The sequence below is a fragment of the Setaria italica genome, chromosome IV (genome assembly GCF_000263155.2).
Source record: "Setaria italica strain Yugu1 chromosome IV, Setaria_italica_v2.0, whole genome shotgun sequence".
Taxonomy (NCBI): domain Eukaryota; kingdom Viridiplantae; phylum Streptophyta; class Magnoliopsida; order Poales; family Poaceae; genus Setaria; species Setaria italica.
Genome location: NC_028453.1, coordinates 9,535,551 through 9,563,274, shown reverse-complemented (window position 1 = coordinate 9,563,274; position 27,724 = coordinate 9,535,551). Strand labels below are relative to the sequence as shown.

At 45.8% G+C, this 27,724-nt stretch overlaps 6 protein-coding genes across 7 annotated transcripts; 5 read left to right on the top strand and 1 right to left on the bottom strand.

Moving 5' to 3' along the window:
• Window positions 1–1,419, top strand: LOC101752836 (protein JINGUBANG). Its single transcript, XM_022825782.1, has 2 exons — window positions 1–201; window positions 278–1,419. Exons 1-2 carry the CDS (start codon window positions 170–172, stop codon window positions 1,269–1,271), a joined length of 1,026 nt encoding a protein of 341 aa, XP_022681517.1. The 5' UTR covers window positions 1–169; the 3' UTR covers window positions 1,272–1,419.
• Window positions 1,420–8,470: 7,051 nt separating this feature from the next.
• Window positions 8,471–11,161, top strand: LOC101786971 (protein CREG1). Its single transcript, XM_004965045.2, has 6 exons — window positions 8,471–8,747; window positions 9,310–9,345; window positions 9,436–9,637; window positions 10,310–10,388; window positions 10,474–10,591; window positions 10,711–11,161. The coding sequence occupies exons 1-6, from the start codon at window positions 8,581–8,583 to the stop codon at window positions 10,736–10,738; spliced, it is 630 nt and encodes a 209-aa protein (XP_004965102.1). The 5' UTR covers window positions 8,471–8,580; the 3' UTR covers window positions 10,739–11,161.
• Window positions 11,162–11,703: 542 nt separating this feature from the next.
• On the bottom strand, window positions 11,704–13,755 carry LOC101786578 (U-box domain-containing protein 39). The gene has a single exon (XM_004965044.3). It carries the CDS (start codon window positions 13,553–13,555, stop codon window positions 11,981–11,983), a length of 1,575 nt encoding a protein of 524 aa, XP_004965101.1. The 5' UTR covers window positions 13,556–13,755; the 3' UTR covers window positions 11,704–11,980.
• Window positions 13,756–15,512: 1,757 nt separating this feature from the next.
• LOC105914193 (L10-interacting MYB domain-containing protein-like) lies at window positions 15,513–17,238 on the top strand. The gene is made up of 4 exons (XM_022826068.1): window positions 15,513–15,906; window positions 15,988–16,118; window positions 16,198–16,503; window positions 16,594–17,238. The coding sequence occupies exons 1-4, from the start codon at window positions 15,513–15,515 to the stop codon at window positions 17,236–17,238; spliced, it is 1,476 nt and encodes a 491-aa protein (XP_022681803.1).
• Window positions 17,239–18,122: 884 nt separating this feature from the next.
• Window positions 18,123–18,894, top strand: LOC101786182 (protein ALP1-like). The gene is made up of 2 exons (XM_004965043.2): window positions 18,123–18,260; window positions 18,345–18,894. Exons 1-2 carry the CDS (start codon window positions 18,152–18,154, stop codon window positions 18,800–18,802), a joined length of 567 nt encoding a protein of 188 aa, XP_004965100.1. The 5' UTR covers window positions 18,123–18,151; the 3' UTR covers window positions 18,803–18,894.
• A 3,230-nt stretch (window positions 18,895–22,124) lies between these two features.
• On the top strand, window positions 22,125–26,710 carry LOC101785504 (putative DNA glycosylase At3g47830). Of its 2 annotated transcripts, none has more exons than XM_022825729.1 (5): window positions 22,125–22,582; window positions 22,710–22,910; window positions 24,638–24,694; window positions 24,798–24,963; window positions 25,746–26,710. In XM_022825729.1, exons 1-5 carry the CDS (start codon window positions 22,241–22,243, stop codon window positions 25,838–25,840), a joined length of 861 nt encoding a protein of 286 aa, XP_022681464.1. In that variant the 5' UTR covers window positions 22,125–22,240; the 3' UTR covers window positions 25,841–26,710. The 2 variants fall into 2 exon arrangements, with proteins under 2 accessions (XP_022681464.1, XP_004965098.1); XM_004965041.2 differs by having other exon boundaries at window positions 22,128–22,582; window positions 24,798–25,046.
• Window positions 26,711–27,724: the final 1,014 nt, after the last annotated feature.

Sequence of the window (27,724 nt, the reverse complement as noted above, 5' to 3'; positions counted from 1 at the left end):
TTGCAAGTATGCAGTGAGTTCTTGACTCCAATGACAGGTTTTCCATGAGTTCTATTAGGCAAGAAGAAACCCAAGCCCAGGATGTGTCTGAGACGGAACACACCATATCATTCTTGTCGCAATCGAATCGCCCTTCCTTGCAGAACTCCGCGAACCCAAGCTTGAGTTCATGCCTCTACCAGTGCATTGCCACCCTCAAAGGTAACTCGTTCTACGTCTCCAGCCTCGCCATCGACGGCGACTCACTCTACATAGCCTCGTCAAATGGGCACATCAGGCTGTGGCCGCTGGACATGGCCATGGACGTGCGACAAGCCGAGCACGGGCAGTCCAGCTCTACGGTTGCAGTCACCAACAGTTCCATAAAGTGTGCCATCGCCACCAGCAACGGCCTCGTCAGCTCGCACCAGGACGGCAAGATCAGAGTGTGGCATCATCCCGCCCGGAGGAACGGGAGCTCCGACCACCACCTCGCCCTGCGCGCCGTCCTGCCGACCGCCGCCGACCACCTGCGGACGTTCCTGTTCCCCAGCAACTACGTGGAGGTCCGGCGGCACCGGAGGCGCACCTGGGTGCGCCACGCCGACGCGGTCACCGCGCTCGCGCTGTCCCCGGACGGCGCGGAGATGTACTCCGTGTCGTGGGACCGGAGCCTCAAGGCGTGGCGGCTGCCGGGCCTCCGCTGCGCCGAGTCCATCGCAGCGGCACACGACGACGCCATCAACGCCGTGGCCGTGTCGGCCGACGGGAGCGTGTACACGGGCTCGGCCGACAGGACGGTCAAGGCGTGGAGGCGCCGCCCGGGGCGGCAGGGGAAGCTCGCGCTGGTCGGCACCATGGAGCGCCACAAGGCGGCGGTGAACGCGCTGGCGCTGGGTGTCGGCGGGCGGGTGCTCTACTCCGGCGCGTGCGACCGTTCCGTCGTGGTCTGGGAGTGTGCAGGCGGTGGTGCCATGTGTGCCACTGCGACGCTCAGGGGTCACATGAAGGCCGTGCTGTGCGTGGCCGCCGCCGGGGACGTGGTGTGCAGCGGTTCGGCGGACAGGACGGTGAGAGTGTGGAGGAGGGGAGCGGCAGGAGCGGGCTACACCTGTCTGGCCGTGCTCGACGGCCATGCTGGAGCAGTGAAGAGCTTGACGTTGGTGAAGAAATCGGGAGGTGATCACGATGGCTCGTGCGACGGGTGCTGCTCCTGCTCTGCAGCTCATGTTTGCAGCGGATCGCTGGACTCTGACGTGAAGATTTGGAGGGTGAACGTTTCTTGTTTATGAGTGCCGTAGATAGACTAGCGGTAGAGGTGTACTCCGTAGCTATGTGTACACAAGTATATTCTTCGAGATGACAGATTTAGTATTTTTTTAGAAAACAAAACGCGGCCACGCATATAAACGCCTGTCCTATAAATATCAATTGCATACACTTCTCCATCAAGAAGCACGTCGCATGCTACATTAATTAATCAGACAAACAATACATAAAAAAACCGGGCGTAACAAATACATAAAATTTGAGCTTCATCCTTGATGAGTAGAAGGTATAACAAACTTTACTAACCAATTAAGTTGTGCTTGGTTCTCACTCGCTCAGCATGTTGAATGACCGAAAGAGCTCAATTTTCTTTTTTTTTGGAAATCTAGTTACCTATTTGTTCGTAGACGCATTAGGAATTTAAAGTTTAACTTCATTATTTTTACCAATAAATTAATCAAATTATATGTATACTTAATGTAAAAAGTTATATGAATACAATTTGTATTTCAAATATCTTTTTAGTGCAATCCTATGCTTCAAAATAATTAACAACTTCGACTTCACTATTCATTGTTTGAATGTTCGTCTTTTCAGTGAATGTTTTAACTTTGAAGTACCTTTTGTAACCTATCTAGTGATACTTTCTTGTTTAACTTAACCAAATATTTGAACATATAGTTTTAATCAAATATTGAATAATGAAAGTCAAAGTTACCAATTATCTAAAATGGAGATTGTACCACTTTAATTTTGTAGCAATTGATAATATATTTATAATATAAATTAGTGGTCAAAATATATCTTTAAAGACTTTTTAAATCCCTAACAAGCCTACTAAAAATAAATGGAGGAAGTATTGCTTTTCTCGTACATGTTAGTGTGCAACAAGCTCATGTATGTACTTGGTGGGGTTGGCTAGCCCGAATAGATTGAGATCACACAAGAAACAATTTTAAGGAAGTTTAATACTTTCTCCATTCCAAATTATAAATGTTTTGATTTTCTAAATATATAGCTTTTGATATGCACTTAGATAACGCTATATCTAGATACATGATAAAAATTATGTATTTAGAAAAGCCAAGACGACTTAAAATTTGGAACTGAGCAAGGATATCACTAAACTTTGCAAATAGCCCCATTTTGTTAAGTTGCTTGCCTTGAAATGAGTCTTTGTCTTAATTAAGTTCCTCCGCATATAAATATTGGCGTAGGAATTTTGTAGGGTTTAAATCCTACATGAAGTAGCTTTGTAACAAAAGAGTGTTGGCCATCCAAAAATTTATATATTCCTAGGCGAATTCATCTGAATTCAAAGTTGTTCTAATGTGGGGTCCAACCTCTTTGAGTTTATATCTTTTCTTACATTCCTATTTTTTATGTGATATCTCCGGACCCTCGATTGGAAAGTGCTTGTATTCTATTGGCCCGTAGAATTGCAACTACCAACTAACTCAAAATCCTATTCTTTTTTCTATCTCTACGTTTGAGAATCCTTTAGTTTGAAAGAGGCTCTAATCCTTTTTGCCAAATAAACCCTTGGTAATGATGCTATGGCACGATTCTCTTAGATATGACTGAGACTCTCTGCCAGAAGCTCAAACAAATAGCAAACTTCTCGTGCAGTTTTTGAAAAACCAGAAGTTCGGAAAAGCTAAGTTTATATGGGAAGTTGAAAAGCTCAGTTTTTTAGTTTTTTTTTTAGCTTTTTGACCCCAAAAAGCTAAACACATTTTTTAAAAGTTGTATTGGATTTTTAGAAAAAAAACCAACAACAGCTTTTCAAAAAAGTTCAAAAGCTCTAAGTTGTGCGTCATTTCACTTTGCCACAATGTTAAACAACTAGTAACTTCCCCCCCAAATAGATCCTTAGGCATGAAATTATGGCATGATTTTCTTTGGCTACCTTTGCGTCATTTATCTTGGCCACAAGTTAAACAAGTGTAGCAAAGTTGCAAGCCAAAACATACCCCAAAGCTTTTACCCTGGATTAAATGGGATTATGCAAATATGTGTTAAGAAAATACTGCAAAAAAGAGCCAATTATATTATTTTGATTTTGAGTTGCCTCCGCGAATCATTTGCGACATCAGGGGAAAAAAGTGAAATTGACAAGTACGCAGTGCGCAGTTTTTGCCTCAGAGTGAAGTAAGAGGTGTGCATTTGCAACAAAACAACTTTGGAGGGAGAATTTCAAAGTAATGTTAATTGATTTTACGATTTTCCCCTATAATAAATAAAAATGCATCTCGTGGCGTCCAAGTCCATCACTCAGCTTCAGCTCATCAGCTGTGTCCGGCTCGTCCGATCCGATCCACATCCACCGGAATAGATGAACACAAGCCACCCCACTATCCTTGTACAGAAAAAGGAAGAATAGTTGACCTGACGCAGTTTTCTTTCCATTCTCAAAACCAAGGATTTAACCCCGAGAATCTCGGGACAAGATTCTGTTAAGGGGGAGAGGCTGTAACACCTGCCATTTTAGTCATCAAAGTGATTTTGAAGAATTGGAAGCAATTCGAGAAGAAAAGAAAAAGAAATTGGCCGAAAATCAAATTCAGGTCAAATTTGGCCGAAATTCGAATTTTGAATTTGAAATTCAGAAAAATTCGGCAAAAATATGGAATAGAAGTGTAAGAGTAATTAGAACTTGAGGATCAAGAATTTGAAACAGAAATGGTCCTAAATATCTCAAAGGAATTAAAGAAAGAAAATGGAAAACTGAACTCACTGTTCATCGTCCGAAAATAGAAATTCAGAAAAACAGCCTCAGAGTCCATTTTGAAAATTGAATTCTGATGAATTTTTCAAGTAAGTGGATCAGGACAACTATACCATATTGAAGTATGAACTTTGGACTCCTAGAATTGGTTGTTGTTGATCAGGAATAGTGAGGGGAACGAATTCAAATCCAAGCTCAAAGTCAGCACATTGTCACAGGTGATTGTCTTGCCGAAATGACTAAGTCTGAAACAGCCGTGGGTGGCTGACTTTGAAATGGATTTCAGAGGAATGTGGATCAAAAGAGGTATGTGTTTTTGGGCAAAATGGAAACCTTGGATATGGTAGAACACGAATGGGAAGAAGTTGGACTGGAAAAGGAGGGTTTGGATCACCAAATTTGTTCCCAAAGTAAGGCAAATGACACTGTGGTATTACTGACGAACTGAACTTTGAGTTCAGTGAAATTCAGTTGAAGTAGAGAAAGAAATTCAAATTACACTGTGCTCGGATGTTTATCTCGGGGTAGAGCCAAAATAAAATTTGAAGAGTTCAAGTTTATCTACAACTTCGGTTAAGACACTTATACACCGTCGGATTGGAAATCAGCCGTGAGGAAACTCTGAATTTTCGGGCACCCGAAATCAGAAAGGGGAAGAGCAGCAGAGCGAGCTCGACGTGTCGCCGCCGCCGTCGTCGGTCGCTCGCCAGCGCAACGGTTACGCCACCTCCTCACCACGCAAGCCTACGAGTAGGCCACGGTGTCGCCCATGCGCGCGGTAAGCCATTCATATATTTACCGCTCCCGCGCAGCTGTTTTACCGCCGCTTTTTCTTACCGCCGCCGCCTTCTCTGTCAAACACCGCCGCCGGGTAAAATTCCACCGCCACACCACAGCTCCCGTCGATTCCCTCCGTCCACACCTCCGCCCACATCCCACCAGCAACCCCAGCAGCTTGTTGCCCAGCTTCTTCGCCGGCACACCTTAAACCGCCGCCGTTTCTGTCCGCCATCGCCGCGCCTTCCGCTCACGGTGAGCACCCCTTGCGCTGGTTCCCTTCCTTCTTGGGTAGTCTTAGGCAGGTCCTTAGGATACTAGGATGGTGTAGTAGCAGTTGTTCGAGTAGTTTGTGCCGACGTCGTGCGTAGCCGTGACCGGCCGAAGGTGCCGCCGCCCGCCGCCGTGGAGGGAGTGGCTCCGGCCATCTCCCGAGGAGCTGTTGCCGCGCGCGGGTGCGTGAAGGCACAGAAGTGCTGTCCTGACCTAGCTCCGCCGCCGGTAGGGCGCCGGCTGGCGAGTCGCGCCGCCCCCTGTCGCGCGCGCGTTTTGGCGGGAGGAAGAAGAAGACGCTGGAGCGTCGGGCCCGCGAGTCAGAGGGGAGAAGGAGAAGAGAGGGGCCGGTCGAGCGCGGCGTCAGCTGGGCCGCAATGTCGACGGCCCAGGTGTTGGTGCGGTGGACCGCTGAAGAAAGAGGCCGGAGGCCCAAGGTTTTCGTAGGCCAGTTTTCACGGGAGGAAAGGAAAAGAAGAAGTGGGCCGTTGGGCCAGTAACGGACCGGTGAAAGGAAAAAGAAAACGAAAACGGCCCAAGGGGCCGTCAGGAGGAGAAAAAGGCCGGCGGGTAAGTGGAACAGGAGAAAAGGGGGGTCCGCGCCGCGGGCCCAGCGCGCGTGAGAGAGGGTAGAGTCGAGCTGCGTGAGAAAAGTTTTCCGGGGGTGTTTTTTCGGGAAAATTAGATTTCCTTTATAGAATAATTAGTTTAAATCCGAATTCCCCCATTTAAATCACAAAAATTTCTAGGAGTGTCCAAAATTAGTGAAACCAATTTTGTTAGGCTTGTTTTATTTTCCTTTATGCATTAAAATTTTTACACCCTAGAAAAATAATAAAAATTTGGGTATTTATTTAATGCCTTTCTTTTAAGGTAATTAAATAAATACTTAATATTTATAAAATGTATAAAATATGGAATAACATTTTCTTAATCACAAATTATTCTTAACCCATAGGAAATTAGGTTTTCAAGTTAGAAAATAATTATAACCTTTGCTAAAAATAAAAGAAAGGCCTTCAGTAAGGATTAGGTAAGAAAATAAAAATTGTGGGTTAATCTTTTGGGGTTTTTGTGTGTTGACTTGCAACTTTATCATGATAGATTGTATAGTCCTTGCTGGCGCATTTGTTCGTAGACGCATTAGGAATTTAAAGTTTAACTTCATTATTAACTAAGATTAAGATGCAACAGGCTATTAAAAACAAATCTATCGTCTATTCCGATAGAATTAATAACAATTAATATGTTGTAAACGGCAAGACGATAGAACAGATAAATATCAGCCGACGCAATCTTAATCAAGGCGGGATAACTGGTGAATACCGTAGATCGAGACAGAAGTGATGCGTCGTAAGTCAAAGATCCAAGATACTCGATAACTGGTAGATGAAACTAGACGAAACCACAACGATACGTCCGATGGTTAAAGCCTAGAACACCTAGTGACGAAACTTGCAGCTTGCCGGAGATCGAAGTCGATGCAACCCAGCTTGCTAGAAGGGACTCGTCGGAAAGCTACATTACTTCTACTCCTAATGCAATGGCGTGAAGCCGAAAAGGTACATGTGTTTGTATTGATCGTGTAATGAAAATTACAATGGCCACGTCCCTTTATATTTATAGGGCGGATGTTACATAATTGGCATCTAACCACGTACAAGGCAAGTCACGTACACAATCTTTTCTAATAAAAAACTCTATCTCTAACTAACCCAACTCTATCTCTAAATATTTTATTCTATAAAACAACCTCCCGTGCATGCAAAGATCGGCCGCATGCATAATTATTCTGGTAGCCTCCCATGTATGGCATGCAAAGTGCACCAGAATCCATGTTGTATATTCTAATCATTGTTATCCATACATGCTGGCCTTTCCTTTATATCAGTCTTACCTCTCCTTGCCGATCAATCCAATGAAGCCGATTTGGACTCCATGCCCATGTGCGCGCATGCTAGCTTCTTATTGATGTACGTGACTCCAATTATCTCGTACTCCGAATTTATAGGATTGGTCAAAATCCGGTGTCAATAGATATACACTTAGATAACGCTATATCTAGATACATGACAAAAACTATGTATTTAGAAAAGTCAAAACGACTTAAAATTTGGAACTAGGCAAGGATATCACTAAACTTTGCAAATAGCCCCATTTTGTTAAGTTGCTTGCCTTGAAATGAGTCTTTGTCTTAATTAAGTTCCTCCGCATATAAATATTGGCGTAGGAATTTTGTAGGGTTTAAATCCTACATGAAGTAGCTTTGTAACAAAAGAGTGTTGGCCATCCTAAAATTTATATATTCCTAGGCGAATTCATCTGAATTCAAAGTTGTTCTAATGTGGGGTCCAACCTCTTTGAGTTTATATCTTTTCTTACATTCCTATTTTTTATGTGATATCTCCGGACCCTCGGTTGGAAAGTGCTTGTATTCTATTGGCACGTAGAATTGCAACTACCAACTAACTCAAAATCCTATTCTTTTTTCTATCTCTACGTTTGAGAATCCTTTAGTTTGAAAGAGGCTCTAATCCTTTTTCCCAAATAAACCCTTGGTAATGATGCTATGGCACGATTCTCTTAGATATGACTGAGGCCCTCTGCCAGAAGCTCGAACAAACAGCAAACTTTCCGTGCAGTTTTCGAAAAATCAGAAGTTCGAAAAAGCTGAGTTTATATGGAAAACTTAAAAGCTCGGTTTTTTAAGGTTTTTTTAGCTTTTTGAGCTCAGAAAGCTAAACATATTTTTTAAAAGTTGTATTGAATTTTCAGAAAAAAAAATAGCAGCAGCTTTTCAAAACAATTCAAAAGCTCTAAGTTGTGCGTCATTTCACTTTGCCACAATGTTAAACAACTAGTAACTTCCCCCCAAATAGAACCTTAGGCATGAAATTATGGCATGATTTTCTTTGGCTACCTTTGCGTCATTTATCTTGGCCACAAGTTAAACAAGTGTAGCAAAGTTGCAAGCCAAAACATACCCCAAAGCTTTTACCCTGGATTAAATGGGATTATGCAAATATGTGTTAAGAAAATATTGCAAAAAAAGAGCCAATTATGTTATTTTGATTTTGAGTTGCCTCCGCGAATCATTTGCGACATCAGGGGAAAAAAGGTGAAATTGACAAGCACGCAGTGCACAGTTTTTGCCTCAGAGTGAAGTAAGAGGTGTGCATTTGCAACGAAACAACTTTGGAGGGAGAATTTCAAAGTAATGTTAATTGATTTTACGATTTTCCCCTATAATAAATAAAAATTCATCTCGTGGCATCCAAGTCCATCACTCAGCTTCAGCTCATCAGCTGTGTCCGGCTCCTCCGATCCTATCCACATCCACCGGACAGGTATCCTCTGCAGTTGGTTCCCTGTCATGTGGACCCGGATCCACACGGCAGTGACTCAACACAGGGCACCAACTGCAGGCGAGTCTCGTCGCATCCACCACGGGGGAAAGAGATTCGCTACAGGCTGAAGAAGCCGAGACATCAGACATCGAACTCGACGACTCCCACCCCAGCCCGATTAGCTGACAGCCAAAGGAAGAAATCGCGATGCTCTCCCCTGCCCGCCTCGCCCTCGCCGCCGCCTTCCTCCTCGTCCTCCGGCCGCCGGCGCCGGCCTCAGCCGCCCGCCCGATCGTCGACGACAAGCCTGCCCCCTCCGAGGCTACCGCCACCGCGAGGTGGCTCGCCGCACAGAACACGTGGGGTGTCCTCAGGTCCCATCCAGTTCCGCCCAAACCCGTCTTCTCTTATTTTACCGCTGCGATTTGGTGCCGCAGCTAGTTCCTTTAGCAACAGGTGTTCTTCTTAGAGGTAGCAGCATGTGTTCGTTTGATCGAATGGGAAGCTGGGAACTACCGCTGCTTAGCTGGGAAATTTGTTGATGCGAATTCGGAATTCCTAGCTAGTGCCGGCAAGTGCTGAGAATGTGTACGAATTGCACGGAACCATGTTATTGCTTGCTTTGGAGTTCGCAGTCCTGTTCAGAACTTCAGATTTCGAAAGTTTAAAGACTGGTTTGACCGTCAAGTGACCCGATTTTCCCTAAAAGATGAAGATTTTGAGTAAATCACTACCCCAATATGCAAATTGACTGAAGATAACCCACAATTGATTTATTTGTAGAACATCACATAACTAGCATCACTGCATTCTTTACCTTGCGTGGTAGAACTGTAATTTAATAGATTTGCTCTATTCTGTTTGTTGCTCAGAGATAATTGTAGATCAATAATCTATTTGGTTGGTTATTCACTAATACCTGATCACATCTTGCAGCACAATATCAAGTGATTTGAACGGGGCTCCATTTGGGTATTCCTTCTTGTCTCAGTACTGCAAACTGGCAACATATATACTCTCTTCTGGTTGGTTAACTTTATTCTTGCCTTCTTAAATGTACAGCAATGTAGTTTCGTATAGTGATGGGTTACCTGGTGAGGGCCATGGAATCCCATACTTCTACCTGACAACTTTGGATCCTACTGCACGAGATGCGCTGGCGGACGAAAGGACCTCCTTCACCCTGAGCGAATTCCCTCTCGGGACATGTGGGAAGATTGATCCTGAAAACCCTACTTGTGCAAAACTTACTCTTAATGGAAAGGTACTAACAAATTACAACCATGATAAGATGATTGTTCACTTGCAGTTGCAGCTTAATTTCCTGTAAAATATATTGCTTGGTGTTGGTGGCAAGAGAACTTAGAATGCTCTATTTATTTTCTACCTTTGAATTTCACAACTAAAGTTTCTTTGGAATCGATACTTACTGACAGGATTGAATTTTCATTAGTAGCTTTTTGTCACCCTTGAAAGGGTTATAAGCTGCACACTTGTAGAGGCTTGTGTGTTCCCACTATTAAACTTATATATTGCTAAGAATAAGAACAGGGATACTTTCTCGAAAAAGGAAATGAAATTAAATACATTGCCAACATTGGAAGTAGCAGACTCTTATATAGGTAGAACTTGGTGTCGATTTCCTCTATAATCATACAAACACTGAAAACCTTTTGTTGAGCCTTCCAAGCTATGTTGCTGAAACTGTCTCTTAGGATGTGGACTAAAGGTGGAGTAAATTATCATGCATGGATTTATCAAACTAGCAATAAGCAGAGGAGCAAGCAAGACATTTTAATACCCTTCTGTAATGGGCATTGACACTTAAGGGTTTGCTAATTATTGCGTGCTGTAGAGCCCACTCTATTATGTTGTAACTTTCTTTTTGTTTAAAGGTAAAATCGTGATATGAAGTGGCATTTACTGTCCTTTGCAGTTGAAGTTGGTTGACCTTCAGTCACCTGAAGCAGATTTGGCCAAGTCAGCACTTTTCACTAAACATCCTGAAATGAAGGGTAAATGCATACTTCTAATCATGCATGTGCAGAGAGGTTATTGATCCGATCTATTATCTCAATAACCATATGTTTTGTTTGATAGATTGGCCAAAGAACCATCATTTCAAGATCTTCAAATTGGAAATTGAGAACATATTTTTGATTGATTGGTTTGGGGGTCCTAAACCCATATCCCCCTCCCAGTACCTTGAATTCGGAAGGTGAGCATGCAAGACCTTAGAAAATCCGAGCTTGTACTTTTGTATCTGCTCTAATACAAGTCAATTTGTAGTTCATTTCTTCAGAACCATTTTATTTAACATGCATTCGGTCTATGCAGGAATCAGCACTCAGTGATGTCCTCATAAGCAAATAATGCTTCACGGAATCACGGATCAATACCTCATTTGTGCATGCTCTTAAAGATGAAATTCATACTGTTCATAGTGTAAAGACATCTCTGTGCACTGAATAGACTTAGTGTTTTGGTTGTTGATATTGTTGCCCATCACATCTTCGTGAGCAATTTATTGGGAAAAAAGAGAACTAGTTTCTGTGTGCACTATGCATTCTTGATCTGTATCCTACAATTTCCAAGGTTTGACTGATCAAATTGGCATTGGTCACCTGACCAGGAAGAGTCTGTTCGTGGGTCATAATATGTTGATGAAATTTACTTGAAAGTTCTTTAGAACTCTTGGGAGATGCTGAAAAATCTCTATGAAACTTTTTGTCTGAAACTTGCTTGAAACTGTTATCCTGAAATCTGAACATTCATGGAATTTGTTGCACTGTTGACATGTAAGCAAATGAGAAATATAACTATGCATTGAAAGTATTGTAACGTTATCCTTATGTTTCTTTAAATTTCCTCGCAAGTACGGGAATTTTATGTTTTGTTGTCCCTAACGGAAACGTAGCAAAGAGTTGACTTCAGATCTGGTGAGGTAATGGCCAATAGACCAACATTTCAAGTGATGGAATCAACTTAATCATTGATCCTTTACTAGTCATTACTGCGAAGACAATATTTGTTCCTGAACATTGTTGGAGTATGCACGTGTCTGAAAGCTCCTTCAGAGCACCTGTGACTCACTCACACAACGCAATGGAACAAATGAGGTGGCTCATTTGTTGGCTAGATCGAGTGAGCTTGTCTACCGGCATTGTATCCCTGGTTGTGTTCATGGCATTGTAAACTCTGAAACATTGTTTGAATGAATGAGACAACCTTTTCTATAAAAAAAAAAGGCAGTGGAACTACGGTTGGGGATTGTAAAATAGAAATCCCATAAGAAGCAGCCTTGTTCATGCTAGAATCGTGTTCCAAATAGGGCTTAAATTTGCATAAGGTCAATTCCATATTAGAATCACAGGACCATAATAAAATCTTTTCTCTATTCTCAATTACACTTTGACATAATCCCAAAAACTGCACAAATCAAATAAAGTTACATTTCAGTTCAAACAAAAGAATCAACCTTACAGTTTATACAACACAAGGACCATACCATATTTTTCTGTTATGGTAGCCAAAATGCCAAATAGACTTCCAAAGACTTCACGCAACAAGGAGCAAGACAGAGTGCAGAAACGAAGACTTTGACTTTTCAGAACTGGGTCGTGTTTGACCCGGACGGCCCGGCGTAATTGCTCCGGTGCGGCGGCCGCCGGATGGACACGAGCCCCTCCGACACGACGCTCCCGTCGTCCCACTGCCGGCCGAGCAGCCCGGTGGCCGTGACCGGCGCCTCGTCGTCCTCCCCGCGCATGGCCCGGAGCGTGCGCCGCGCCATGTCCCGCCCCACGCCGCCACCGCCCTCGGCCACCGGCTGCAGTGCGGCCTCGACGCCCGCCGCGCGCGCGAGGCCCCGGAACCTCATGCTGCCCCGGCTCATCCCGTACAGCGTTGATATGCAGTACTCCTCCTCCGCGCTCCCCGGCGCGGCGGAGCCGTTGCGCATCAGCCCGACGACCGCGGCCACCGCGCCGCCGTCCATCAGTGCGGCGCGCCCGTCGGGGCAGCCGGCCAGGTTCGCCAGGATCATGACGGCCAGCCTCCGCAGCGCGGCGGCGTCGGCCTCGTTGCTGCGGTCCCGCGCCTCCGCCGCCGCGAGCAGCGTCCGCACGGCGCCCGGCGCGCGCGCGATCTTGGACCGGTTCATCCCGGAGAGGGAGACGTGGTACAGCGCCATCCCGGCCTCGCGCCGCGCGCGGTAGCCGGCGGCGGCGGCGCCGGCCGCGCCCGCGAAGAGCTCCAGCAGCGGCGGGATGGCGCCGAGCACGCCGATGGCCGCGCGGTTCTCGTCCTCCACGGCAAGGCTGTACATGGCGCCCGCGGCGTGGTCGCGCGCCTCCGGGTGGCCGCCGCGGAGCACGTCGACGAGGGGCGACACCGCCCCGGATCGCACGATCCGCACCTTGTTCTCGGGCTCCAGCGACAGGTTGACCATCGCGGCCGCCGCGTTGGACTGCACGCCGGCGTCGGCCGAGAGCAGCATCGGGCGCAGCGCCGCGAGGAGGCGCGGCGTGCAGAGCTGCCTCCTGACCTCCCTGTTCTCCCGCGTCGCCTGCCGCAGCGACGCCATCGCCGACGCCTGCTCCGCGGGGGTGGCGCCCTCCGCCCCGAGCACGGCCATGATCTCCTCCTCCAGAGCGTCGCCCCTCTGCCTGGGGCTGGGCTCCTGCGCGAAGCCGTCGACGCTCTGCCTCCTAAACCGGACCGAGGAGGCGACCTGTGGCCGCTGCTGCGGCTTCGAGCTCTGGTCCTCGCGCTGAGGCGGCATGAGGCGGCAGACGATGTCGTGGGCGGTGTCCGGCGACAGCGGGGCCGGGTGCGGCAGCCCGAGCCGGTCGCACCAGTTGAGGATGGCGGTGCGGAGCGCGACGTTGGGGACGAGCACGAGCGGGGACGAGGAGGAGACTGACGCGGCGAGGTCGGCGGCGACGGCGGGCGGGGAGAAGGCGAGCGCGGCGCAGACCTGGATGCAGGCGCGCTCAAAAGTCTGGCCCGGCGGGACGACGACCGGGTCCGCCATCAGCGAGCCGGAGATCGGGCAGAGGAACTCCTCCGGCGGGTCGGCCGTGAACGACGACGGCGGTGAGGGGAAAGGCGGGGCCGAGGGGGGTGCCGTCACCGTGGACGGCGGCGGCGCCCACCAGGGCCGGCGGGTGCCCGTCGCCATGGGCTCGGGGGTGAAGTCGTCGAGAGCGTCTCAGCTGTCTGCGTGATTTTGCAGTTGTGCGAGTCGTGGGCTTTTAGTGCGAGTCGTCAGTCGTCACTCGCCATCGCTACGCGCTACCGGCAGAAGGTTCAACATCCCCATGCCATCATGTAAAAACAAAGGAGGCTACGAAATAGCAAAAAAACGAAGGAAAAATCTCAACCGAATTCACAGTCTGTGCACATTCTGCAGTTCATGATTGCGATAGGCTCCTATTTCTCACTTAAGTGTCGACCGAAATGACAGTGATCTCTGAAGTCCGTGCTCAGGCACGGATGCGAAAACGACGGTGATCTCTAAAGTCGCTAGTACAGAATTGCCACTGAATTGAGTTGCGCTTAAAAGAGTTCCTTATGAAATCTCAAGAATCTGCAAACTATTGCAACACGTGTCGTAAGAAACTGCTACTCTATCATCTACTGCCAAAGAAAAAACTACAATTATTTGTGCCTAACTACCCAGAAATTACAACTTCTTGGGATTAGTTTCACAAAGACTAAGGGTGTGTTTGGTTGCATACACCATATGATGTATGTACGGATGATTCTGGATGGTGGAGTCCAACCAATTTGCTTGTACTGCATGGTTCACCCCTAATAGTAGAATAATGTATTAAGTGGGATGGCTTCATTCTGGATGGGTTGGTACAATTCACCTAACCAAATTAACAAAATGATCATTTTTATTTTGAACCATTTCATACCTGAACCAAATGATACAAACAACCAAATACACACTAAACTGATACATTCGTTTTAGAGACCTTAGACATTTAGCCTAGGCCCATATATATGGCACCCAAGGGGCGGAACAAAAACTCGTTTTTTCATTGTTGGGAGGGGTAACAATGGTATTTTTTCCTTCAAAACTTGGTCGAGTTCAATTTTTCTAGTGGAAAATTGCAAGCTATGGAGGGATGTTGTAGTTTTAGCAGCATACGTCATGATGGTTGTATATTTTTAAAATTTAGCCATTCGTAAGGTTCTACAAGTGAAAGGCATGCATCGCCTTGGAATTACATCCATGTAACAGACCCCACAGCTGTCTTTGAACGCGTATACATAGGGGTATTTGGATCCATAGATTAAGGGCCTGTTTTCTTCCATCCATCTAAACTTTAGATGCTAAAATTTAGCAACTTTGAGCTGCTAAATTGGAAAACAGTCTTGCTAAACTTGCTAAAGCTGAGTTGCTAAAGTTTAGATCTTTAGCAAGTTTTGGGTTGCTAAAACTTGCTAAAAGGTGGGTTGGACACCTTGTACCCCTCATTATTGTCTGGCACTCCCGCACTCCCGCACGCAGCCCACCCGCATACCCATCCCGCACTCGCCCGCCTCCTCTGCTGCTCTTCGCATCCACCCCCTTCCCGCCCCGCATCGACCGCCGCCGCCGCAACCGCATCCACACCCGCCGCCGCCACGCATCCGCCGCCGCCGCCACGCATCGACCGCCGCCGGTTCCTGGGGTCGAGCCCCACCGCCGCCCTAGCCGCGACGCATCGACCGCCGCCCTAGCCGCGCCGCATCCACCGCCGCCCTAGCCGCGCCGCATCCACCGCCGCCGCCGCAACGCATCCACCGGCGCTGCCCATACAATCGCCCGCCGCCGGCTCGTGGAGTCTAGCCCCACCGCCGCCGGCTCCTGGAGTCCACTGCCGCCGCCGCCCCCCGGAGTCCAGGACCGCCGCCACCCCCGGAGTCCACCGCCGCCGCCGCCTGCTGGTGGAGGCCGCCCTATCTCCAACTCCAACTCCAGATCCGCCATCCCATCGTCCCCCTCCCCCCACTCCCACCCCGGATCCGCCATCCTCGCCACCACAACTCCCGGATCCGGCATACTCGCCGCCCCTGCTCCATCCCCATAGTCACCGCAACCTCCAACTCCCCTTACCCCATCCCCACCGCAACAGCTCCGAGCAATGGCCGGATACCGTGATTGGGTATCGCAGGGTGCTTCATCCTCGGCGGCCCCTTCGTTCCCTATTCCTGCGCCCATTCCCGATCCAGAGGAGTTGGAGTTCATGTCCCAAGGCCCGTCGCGTGCTCGGGCGGCTCCATCTCTCTCGGCTGGGAGGGTCAACATGCAGGATCTTGATCTGAACTCCCAGGACGAGTCCTTCCCCTACCTCGATGAATACACTGACATTCTGGAGTTTGGAAGAGGACGCGGCGATGGTGTTCAGATCGGCTCGTTTCAACCTCCCCGTCAGACCGATGGTGGTGTTCCAATCGGCCGGGGAAGGGGTGGCACTGCACGTGGTGGCCGCCGTGGTCGGGGAAGGCGAGGTACTGCTTCACCTTCGCCGCCTTCAGGTAAAGACCTACTGAATTGGTTGTATGGTTTGATGATTTGCAAGCTTTGCGGTTCTGAGTGTTGTGATCTTACATATTCAGATGCAAGTCCTCCTATCCGGCAACATCTTCGTGGGAGATTGGGACGAGGCGCAACCTCTGCTGCCTATTCTACATCCATGAACACAGAGGATGTTGAACAATTGGACGAGGAATCTGGGGAGGATCATCATGTAAGCATCCTGTCCTCACTGTGCAGTGTGCATCTCCATGTTTTTGTGAATTGTATTTATGTTTTTCATTTTCTGGTAGAACAAATGTCATAGAGCAAACTGGAGCGAATTAAACACAGGAATTTTTTGCGAATTAGCTGTGGAACAAATCCGTATAGGCAATGCAACAGGTGGGGTGGTCAATTCTAGAGGTTTCAAGGAAATAGCTGCCAAATTTGCGGAGAGGACTACCATCAGGCATGAACCGAAGCAATTCAGAAATAGGTGGGATCAATGCAAGAAATTATATGAATTTTACGTTTTCGCGATGAAACAATCAGGATTAGGTAGGAAAAATAATGGAGCCATTTCAGCAAGTAAAGCCTGGTGGGATAAATACTGCAAGGTAGTTTTTTTTTGTTGTTTGTGATAATTTCTTTTTGTTTTGTGCCTGGAGTACATATAGTTTCTGAATTCCTGTGTCATTCGATTGCAGTATCCAGAATGCCGTAAATTTAGCAAGTTCCTACCTCACTATCTTGAGCTGCTGTATGAGATGTACCACAAAAATGTAGTTGATGGATCAACTACAACCATACCAGGAGATGTGGATGAAGATAGGCAGGAGGTACCTGAAGAAGATGACTTCCAATTTGATGTGGAGGACTACCCTGAACAGAGCCCTATGAGCCCTATGAGTAATGGCAGCAAGAAAAGGAGTACCAGTACAAATGATACAGCATCAAGCCCTCAAAAGAAGAGTAAAAGTCCTTTTTTCAAGATGTTCAAGGGCCTCATAGACACTATGCATGAGGGGATCTCTGAAGATAACACTACCATGAGGGTGAAGATGGAGTTGCAGTTGAAGCAGAGGGAAATGGAACTGCAACAACAACTGAAGCAGAAGGAGCTGGAGTTGGAATTTAGAAGGCATTCTCATGACAAAGAAGAAGATGAGTTCAGAGCAAGCCTTCTATTGGCACAGGAGTGTGGAGCATCAGAAGAGTCAGAAGAGTACTTTTTTGCTATGGAGTTGTTTAGGGATAGACTTAACAGGGTAGCTTTTGGCACACTATCGACAAAGGAAGCAAGGTTCAAATGGTTGCAAACTAAGTGTGGGAAGACCTTTGGCCGGCCATGAATTGTAGCTGTCATGTTGTGTTGCTAGTCATGTTAGAACTTTTAATAAATTTGTGTGAACTATGATTTGTGGTTTGTGTGGACAATTTGTTGAGAACTATGAATCTGTCATGTTGTGTTTGTAGTCATATTAGAGCTTTTAATAAATTTGTCTTGTGATTTGTGGCTGTTTAGTTGAGATCAATTTCATGGCTGCCTTGTTCAGAACTTTTAATCATGCTTTGTATGTACTATGACATGGCTGATTTGTGGACTATTTCATTCTATGTACAGGTTGATGTGTTTGACTATGTTGATGACTGGTTTCAGAAGAGGAAAAGGATAAGAAGAGAATTTGTTGCAATGGGTGGTTTCCTCGGTATGTACTATTATGCCACACATTTGAACAGATCAGATTATAGGGTACCAACAGAATCAGGATATGAATGGGTTATCAAAACTTTAGGAAATAGATCATCTTGTCACAACATGTTCAGGATGAATAGGAATGTTTTTGATAGGCTTCATAATCTTCTTGTACAGTCTTATGGATTAAAGTCTACTAGGAGAATGACATCAGTAGAGTCTTTAGCTTTATTCCTGTGGATGTGTGGTGCCCCCCAAAGCATGAGGCAAGCCGAAGACCGTTTTGTTAGGTCTACTTGCACAATTAGTAGGAAGTTCAACAAAGTATTACACAGCATTTGCAAACTAGCAGGGGATATCATTAGACCAGTTGACCCAACATTCAGTACTGTGCATCCGAAGTTGAGGTCAGCACGGTTCTCTCCATACTTTGACAATTGCATTGGGGCTATAGATGGGACACACGTGCCTGTTGTTGTGCCAGCAGATAAGGCTGTCCAACATACGGGACGACATGGGTACACTAGCCAGAATGTAGCCAGAATGTGTTAGCCATATGTGACTTCGACATGAGATTTACCTTTGTCGTCGCGGGATGGCCTGGATCGGTTCATGACATGAGAGTCTTCAAAGATGCATTGGACAAGTATGGCGATAAATTTCCACACCCCCCTGAAGGTACTTCCTTCATCTATGAACTATCTGCACGTAGTACTTTTGATGTTTGTGGATATATGTAACACGAGAACTGTTGATGTGCAGGGAAGTTTTATCTTGTCGACTCTGGATACGCAAACTGTATTGGGTATCTTGCCCCGTACAAGGGTACGAAATATCATCTACCAGAATTTCGAGCCGGACGAATTCCCAGAGGTAAAAAGGAGCATTTCAATTATGCACATTCATCATTAAGAAATGTCATCGAGAGGTCATTTGGGGTGTTGAAGAACAAATGGCGTATTCTGCGCGATTTACCATCTTATCCAATGGCAAAGCAAAGTCAAATAATTATTGCTTGCATGGCAATTCATAATTTCATTAGAGAGAGTGCTATTGGTGATGTTGATTTTGAGAATGCGGATCATGAAGAAAACGATGCTACACCTTCTGAAGGACCATCATCTCAAGCAAATGAAGGTGCTACCCAACATGAATATGAAGATCAAAGCATGAACCAGTTTCGGGATTGGATAGCCGATGGATTGTTCAATAGGTCATAGGATCCTTTACTTTTTTGTTGTAATAATGTAATTTTTGGGATGCACAATAATTTTTTGATTCAATAAAAAAAATGGCTGCCAGCATCGTGGCATTCCATTTTATTGATCGACGCAACGTTAGTAGGCTAAACGGCGCTAGGAATGGAACAAATGGGCAGGAAGGTGCATGGCGCCAGGAAAGAAATGGCGCCAAGTTCCTGGCGCCAAGAGCAGTCGAACCAGAAGAATAGCGCCAGGGAGGAGGGAGGAAAAATGGCGCCAGGGAGGAGTGAGATGAGAGAGAAAGAAGGGTAGCAATCATTAGGGGCAAACATGTCTTTAACCTTCTCATTCAATGCCTTTTAGCAAGTGGAAGAAAACAGGTTTGGCTAAACTTTAGATGCTAAAGTTTAGCAACTTTTAGCATCTAAAGTTTAGCAACTGCAAGAAAACAGGCCCTAATTTTTAGTTTGGGTCACATCGGATGTTTAATACCAATTAGAAGGACTAAATGTGAACGAATTATAAAACTAATTGCATAAGCCGTGGCTAATTCGCGAGACGAATTTATTAAGCCTAATTAATCTATGATTAGCACAATATTAACTGTAGCATCACATGGTCAAATCCTGGACTAATTAGGTTTAATAAATTCATCTCGCGAATTAGCCTTCATATATGCAATTGGTTTTGTAATTAACCTATATTTAATACTCTTAATTAGTATCTAAACATTCGATGTGATAGGAATTGAACTTTAGTCCCTGGAACCAAACACCCACCATGCAAAGTTTTGTCATTTGACTTTGGTTTCATAACTGGAAAGCTCGATTATTCCATGTACCACTGGGTTGTGGACCTCCCAAAACCCCAAACAGTTGCTTCTTCCAGACCTTTAAAAACTGGTGTATCTTAAGCATACGATATGAGGTGTCGTTGTCATCGACTCATCGCCACCGAATTTGCTGACAGTTGCAGGCAGTTCGGTGGCATGCAAGGCACTCCCAGTCCATGGAGAGAAGCATCTATCTCTATATATCGATCCAAACAGGTCAAACAATTCCATTAGATTTCAGACTATTTTTTCTCGGTCTCTTTTGGCCACGGATCAATGCTACGGATAAAAAGTTCTCCTAAGTTTTTGAAAGATAAATAAATGAATAAAGTATGCTTAAAATTTAGTACTTTCCAGACATGATCAGATGGTCGGTCCAGAGCATGCCAAGGCTTGCCATGACAAGTTAACAAAGCAACATGCAAGGCCAAGATTTCAGGCAAGCAAAGCAAACGCTGGAATGGAATCTACTTTCAAGGGTGGTGTGCATAACCTTTTTGGAAGGCAAGGAAAGTGGAATCCCCAGCCAGCACCCAGAGTGTGAAATCAGGATTGGCATCAAAGCTAGTGCTCCAGCTGCAAGCCTGCAACTCCTTCACTACCTCCATGCAATCAGGCAGTCCGTTCCAAACTTCCAATTCAGCCACTAGCCCACTAGTGTTGGACGCATGTTTTGTTTATCACTGTGACAGTGTCATCTTTTTCATGATAACTTCACTTGTAATGGAGGCATGGCGATGACTAAGACTTGCTACCAGCTGCAGTCTGCAGTAGGTTTAGAACTAGGTGAGATCTCTGAACAATATTGCGAGGAGTGGCCGCATAATTGGAACTGGAGCTGGAAAAAGAGTATTCTGAAGAGATCCCCGAACACCTGCTCTTCTTGGAAGCCTTCAGCAGCTGGATGACTTGCTCAGCAGTGACCTCGCCGGCGAACGGCTGCTGGTGTCAAGGGCGGATCCAGTCACATGGCGCCTATCAGCCTACGTTATCTGAGAAAGCGAGACAGAATTAGAGAATGCGTTATTTGATCGTACTGCAGGTTAGCGCAAATAAACAATTGCTTTGTCAGTCCTCTGTGGCATTGCGTACATGTTTCGCGCAGGATTTGTTTGTTTGTTTGGATTGGCATCGATGCATCACGTCCTGATCCTTTTCTAACGACGGATACGGCTACTTGATTGGTTGCAGTTGACAAAGAGGGTTGCTGGTTCTGCCAAGAGCTCATCAATAACGTAATGGAATCGATACTAGAGCTGCCTTACTTGTCTTCACTCTGCAGGCTCTCTTCAGCAATCTGTTTTCTTTTCTTAACCAGCAAAAAGATTCTGCAATCTGTCCCTTGCCGGCGCATGCATAAACTATCTAAATATTTTTGATCCGACGTGTCGTCGTGTCGAGATGGATCCATGCCTGAATGAGCGAGCGGTTTTCTGAATTCCGATGCTATACCGTCAGGGGGCTGTGCACTGTCTAACGAGTCTTCGAGCAGAATTGTAGCAATGTAGCGTCTGTCTCCAAGCTACTCCAATAATTTGTGTGGAAAATACGCAAGGATATGAAGCTTGGTCGAATTTCATGAGGCTCCCAAAATGCTAGGGAACGTGGGGGTAGGAACATCGACACTGGCGAATAATGGCGATCGACTAACATAACTTTTCTCCAGTTTGACAGCAAACGTTCAGTTGAGAGTTCAGACTTTCGGTACAACAGTTTGGCAGTTGTAACCAACTGTGGTGAAGTGCATATCTTATGCATACTGTGGCCAAAGTCAAAGAATCAGGAAGCAACATTGTGTGCAAATTGACATATACATTAGGTGGAGGTCAAATGTGTTGTTTTGTGCATACATGAACAAATCTCCTCGAATGAAGAGCTTGAAGCAAGTACTTGTCCCGTGGAACTTCCATGATGTAAGTATATATACATGCAAACTGAGCGCTCATAGTGAAAACTGCCTATTCGAGTTTGAGTCATCGACTTAGCACGGGTGCTCACATTTTCGATGCTAGTAGTGACTTCATCAATATCGAGGATCAGTCGGCTTAGTATATTAAAACTGCTTATATAGATATGATTGTGTGCGTGTATTCATGTATTTAAGTGTGCTCGTATATGGATATGATTTCGGAAAAAATCGTGACAAGATCCGCGAATGTTCAACACTTCAACTTGCAGATCCATATAACCATATCCCTTTTGTCTCCCCTTTCCTTTTCCCATATGAGAAAAAGGGAGAACATTTATCGAGCAGTGCAAAAGGTCTGGGCTGCGATAATGCGTTATCCTTTCGAGTGGGCTGGCCGCTGCTTAGAGGAAAAGAAAGCACGATGGCGAGGAAAGTCTCCGAGATGGCAAGGAAAGCACGATGATGACGAACCAAAGCTTTTTTCTGGGCGGCAAATTGCGCATGGCCCGAAAACCGCAGCCTTTTCTCTCTCGGCCCAAAAGGTTTCCTCCAGAATGGCCCATAATACATCACAAGGTCCCCAGCAGGAGGCTGCTCACTTTTGGTTGTCTTCAGCTCACAGGCTCAAACTAAAATCCGGCCCAGTCCACGCCCACGCCCATTACTCCACCGGACTCGCCGGCGCCCGCGGCCGCCGCAACCGCTTTTTTCCACGATGCCCCGGAAGCCCAAGCGGAAGGCTCCGGCCTCGCCGGCGACGCGCGACACCTCGCCGGAACCCTACCCGTCCCACGCCTCCCCCTCCCCGGCGCAATGCCTGGCCGTCCGCGACGCGCTGCTCGCGTTCCACGGCTTCCCCGAGGAGTTCGCGCCGTTCCGCCGCCTCCGCCTTGGTGGCCGCTCGCCAGAGGATGGCAGCGGTGACGGTGACCCTCCGCCTCCGTCCCCCACCGTACTCGACGGGCTCGTCACCACCCTCCTCTCCCAGAACACCACCGAGGTCATCTCCCGCCGCGCCTTCGCGTCGCTCAAGGCCGCATTCCCCTCCTGGGACCAGGTGAGTGCTACCTAGGAGTACTTACTAGCGGCCAGTTGACAGCTGCCCGCTAGCTTCCCCTTCGTGAAGGTTCTACAACCTCCGGACACTAAATGTCTGTTTCATCCTTCCCGATTTGTTTATGGAGGTGGTGGACGAGGAGGGGACGAGGCTGGAGGACGCCATCCGGTGCGGCGGGCTGGCGGCGACGAAGGCAGCGAGGATACGGGCGATGCTGAGGGGCGTGAGGGAGCAGAGGGGCAAGATTTGCCTCGAGTACCTGCGGGAGCTGTCGGTGGATGAGGTGAAGAGGGAGCTATCGCTGTTCAAAGGAATCGGGCCAAAGACCGTGAGTCTGACCACTTTCTTGCTCTTTTCAGTTTTCAATAAACTGAATATCTTGTTCAAAGGGATGTTGCATGCCATGCATGAAGTAAAATATTGCTTTTGATTAGTTGTAAAGGTGGGCTGGTGAGAGTTCGTTGAACAAACCTTCAACTTTGAGGGGCAGTTGTTAGCCGATGAGTGATGAGAGGCATGAGATGGCCGTCTGAGGGGCGATGCAGGGCTTTGTAGGGCCTTTCTCTGGGCATTTAACTTGATTTTTCTGTTGCGAAGGTTGCAAATGCGCATAAAAGGAGTAGTTCTGATGCCATAATTTTTCTAAAGAAATCTAAAATACAAATTTCCATTCTTCTTGTGACAGAAAAGGTCTATTGTACTACACCCGAGAAATCCATTTTGTCCTTTGACCCCTGGGAAAAAATCACTCAATTTGCTCACCTATACTATTTCATTTGCCCAATCTGTCCCCTAATGAGATTTGTCTATTTTTATTCTCCACGTGATAGAGGACATGATATCCTATATTACAAAAACATACTTTAAGAATGCTTGATTATTACTTTTCATGCAATTTTGTATCTCTAGAGTTAATTTAGTATTAGATGCTCCTAATATATGAAAATAATCGTGCAAAAAATCTTAATGTATTTTTCTACAAATGCACAAAATGATTAGCAAATCTCCGTTTTTTAAAAGGAAGGCATGAGCCTTTATGGAAGCAATATATGTTTTGTTTGAAGTTCAAATATTAATGTGGCTGGTGGTAGCCACTGACAATCAATTTCATTTTGCAATGAATGGCCAACAGAAACAGGTGACCGAAAGCTTGTTGTTGATGGTGTGTACCTTTCCTTAAGCTGCTGGAGTTGTTGGCATTTGTGTTTGGACTTTGTTCTATGTACGGGAACTCGAACAGTTCAAAACAATGAAATGATGTTCTATGTATGAATGTTTCACATAATTTGATTTGATGTAAATATGACCTGATGAGATGTTACTGAAGTCTTAAATATAGTGGTTAGCTGATGAGTGATGTGAGGCACGAGATAATGATAGAAGGGTAATGCAGGATGTTCCGCTTGGCCTTCTTTTCATATTCTTTCAAGCTATTTAGCTTGATTTCCATGTTTTCAGTGAAGGCTGCAAATGCAAAGAAAAGCAATAATGTTGATGGTATGGTGCTAAAAGAGGAAAAACTCAGGAGATTCCAGCTTCTTGTGATTGGAATATTTACTGTTAAAAAAATAGTATCTCATTTAAGGAAAGGAAAAGTAGTCTTGCACCTTATAGAAGCAATTTATGTTAGATTGGTTAAACACTTGGACAGCTACTGATGTGGCTGGTGGTTGCCACCAACAACCAATTTTGTCTTGCAATGAATGTCTAACAAAAACAGGTGGCTGAGTTTTCAGCTGATGATGTGTACCTTGTTCAAGGTTCAGAGTACAGTGCTACTTTTAACTTTTTGTGATTAACGGTAGTTAGTTTCCCGTGTTGTCAGTGTCATCGTTTTAGAGTTTATAACCCCATGAGGAAGGAACTCAAACTTCCTTGTTGAAACTAATGAAAATAATGTTTTACTTAGAAATGTCTATGATGCACAATCTGCTTGTGATGTGCTATGAGCTGGTTAATACATTCTTTTTAGTTGGACGATTTCCTGTCATTGTAGGCTGCTGGAGTAAGCAAGCACATATTGATGCGTTTTCTAATATATCAGTCGTATGGCAGGTGGCATGCGTGCTGATGTTCTATCTTCAGAAAGATGATTTTCCAGTGGATACTCATGTACGCGAATATTCATTTGCCATTTATCATTGTCATATCTAGTCTATGCCCCAGTTCAGGTGTATCATGTATATTTAACAGTGAATATATTTTCTGCAAATAGGTACTTCGCATTACAAAGGCTATGGGTTGGGTTCCTGCAACATGTACCAGGGAGAAGGCATATATTCATCTAAATAATAAGATCCCAGATGATCTGAAATTTGATTTGAATTGTCTTTTTGTAACTCATGGGAAGCTTTGCCAAACATGTACCAAAAAGATGGGAGGTGAGAAAAGCAAGGTTCCCAATGCTGCCTGTCCTCTAGCAAGTTACTATTGTGTTGGAGAAAAGCTTCAGCAGTAGTTTAAGGTTTGTGACTTATAACTAACAACATTGCTCACTCCCATTATGAAACAATTCGTGAAATTTCATACCTCAAGTTGGATATGCTTCTATTACTGTCAACTCTTGTCTCATCACCCATGTGACATAAGTTGCTCTGCTTAATGAGTTAGTATTTACTTATTTTCTTTACAAAACTGAACAAATGCTGGTTGTTCTAAATTGACACTTTGTATGTGCAGCCTGCACGGCTGCACTTATAGAAGTGGCTAATATAGGCATTAACTTTGTATTGAAGAGGTTGCTTCATACTTTCTTATTGTCCAGTTAAGGAAACGATAGAAATAGTTCTTGCATAACAAATTGCGCTTCCAGTTTCGCATTTTAAAAGGAGTTGCAAAGTAGCTGGACTTTTGACTGTATTGATTTGATCAACTGCTTCAATATTCTCTGCCTAGTTTTTTTTCTTCTTTCTTTCATTTTTTGTGGTAACTTCTCTGTCTGGTTGTTGATGGTTGGGATTTATGGTCCCCCCCCACCCTTTTTTTTAATTGTGGACAGTGTAGAAGGAAAATCATGCGCCCCATGCTATAACTGTTTGTTTATGCTGAACTTTGTCTTTCATGGCAAAAGGACCCTGATGACTATGTGAAAGTTCATACCTAACTGTTGCACATTGTGATAGTCTATTGAACCGTTTCCTGGGATGTTTGTTTTCCTCTGTAGGCATCATTAATGGCTGTTGCTATTTTGATAAGAGGTTGCAAAACCTTTCAACAGCACTTGCAGCAAAAGGATTTTGCAAAGCTGAGGTTCAATGAAAAGCAGAATGCATAGTTCCATCCTGATATTTCAAGTTTTGCAATTGGGGAGCTTCCAGCTCTACTGTATTGGGTTATATTAATCTCCCTACATGCAAACTCATTACTTCCAACTAAGAAGTTCCAACGACAAGCAGAAGAATGGAGATTATCTACTTATCAAGACATACGGCCAGCTAAAGAAGTTCCAACAAGAATCAGAGCAATGGCTCTAGCGACTTACTGAAATATATCATGCCCATTACACATTGAAGAAAATGGTGAACAGTGTGGACCCAACCTATTGTATGCACACGGTCCCTTCGACTTTCTAATGCACGGGATCTCTCGTGCCTGATGGGGTGGCTTGTGACTTTCAGAGCAGGCATTAGCTCACAGTGTTTAAAAGGTCCTGCTGTGTTTGATTCGCCCAGTTCTCTCAATCACCATTGTTGCAGGTTGCAAGCTTAAGCTGAGCTTTGCCGACCCACCTGCTTGATGCGGATGTCTAGACTTAAAACTGTGGAAACTTGGGAGCTTTGGAAGGACAAGATGTGGATCCTTGATGGACGTTTGGTACTTCATGCTTTGAATTGAAGCACAGCAATGTGCCATACCATGCTGCCGTGTGATCTGATTGGCTGGGTGTCTTGCTTCATGCTCACATGAAGTTTAAGTACCGGCGTCATCGGCTGCAGCTAGAAGTTTTGTTGTGTTGTAATGTAATGCGCTTTCATGGGTTAAATCTAGGAGCCTTGTGTTGCTGGGAACATCTGGTGTGAAAGTCCAACTTTTTGACCTTTCTCCGACAAGTAACCGCCACTTTTGTATTTTGGAGTGAACCTTTAACCACTCATGAGTCATGATCCAGTACTATCATCTTTGCTTCCAGTGTTGAACATAGCATCAAGTGAAGAAAGTGCTGTCAGATCACATCTGACATGATTTTTTAATGGTAGTTGTAGTTCTGCTGCTTCAGAATGTCTGGGAAAACAATAGTGGAGACAAGGTGCTTTACATTTTCTTTTCTTTTCATTTTCTTTTGGAGGGGTCTTTTCTTTTTGTTTGGCCCTGTCTGTTTCCCAAGAATCCTCAAATGCAGGTCAGGTGCAACGCAGCCGTGCAAGTGCAGACAACGGCAAGTGATAAACAAAAGAGCTGCAAGCTCCTTATTGCTTACAAAATTACACTCCACGTAAACAAAAAGATCATACGGTAGTGTGCAATCGCAGCTTGGTGGTGGGGTAGCCACTGCCTGTGGGGCCCACTACCTTAATCCCAAGCTCTCCGGGTTCACCTGTCACCATCCACCAGCTCTCCTGGCCCCGCAGAGCAGAACGCAACGGAAGCTACGAGGCCTGGTAGTTCAACTCACTGACATTCAAGCCCCACAAGACAGAGACCCAACTGCCGTTCACGTGCACGCCTGCGCGGGGCCCACCGCCACCATCCTACCGCCCGGTTTAGAGCAACTTCAATAGATCCCTTAAATTACCCCTAATACCTTAATATACCGCATCTTTTTGCCATCCCGAATCGAGAGACCGACGCCCCACATATTTGTGCGGGGTCTCTCCTCGCCCAATCACCCCCACGGTTCCTTTCCCCCGCATGCGCACCTGATCCATTCGCCTGATTCATGAGAAAGCTTCGTCGACTCATTTCATTACGATTCCGTTTTGCCTATCTCCAATTGAAGTTGGAGATCGTAGGGATAGGTTTTTCTAGGTAGGGCGGCGGCGGCTGGGAGGGGCGACGAGAGTCTCCTGGCGGCAGCGCACGAGATCACGACTCATTACGATTCCGTTTTGCCTATCTCCAATTGGAGTTGGAGATCGTAGGGATAGGTTTTTCTAGGTAGGACGGCGGCGGCTGGGAGGGGCAACGAGAGTCTCCCGACGGCAG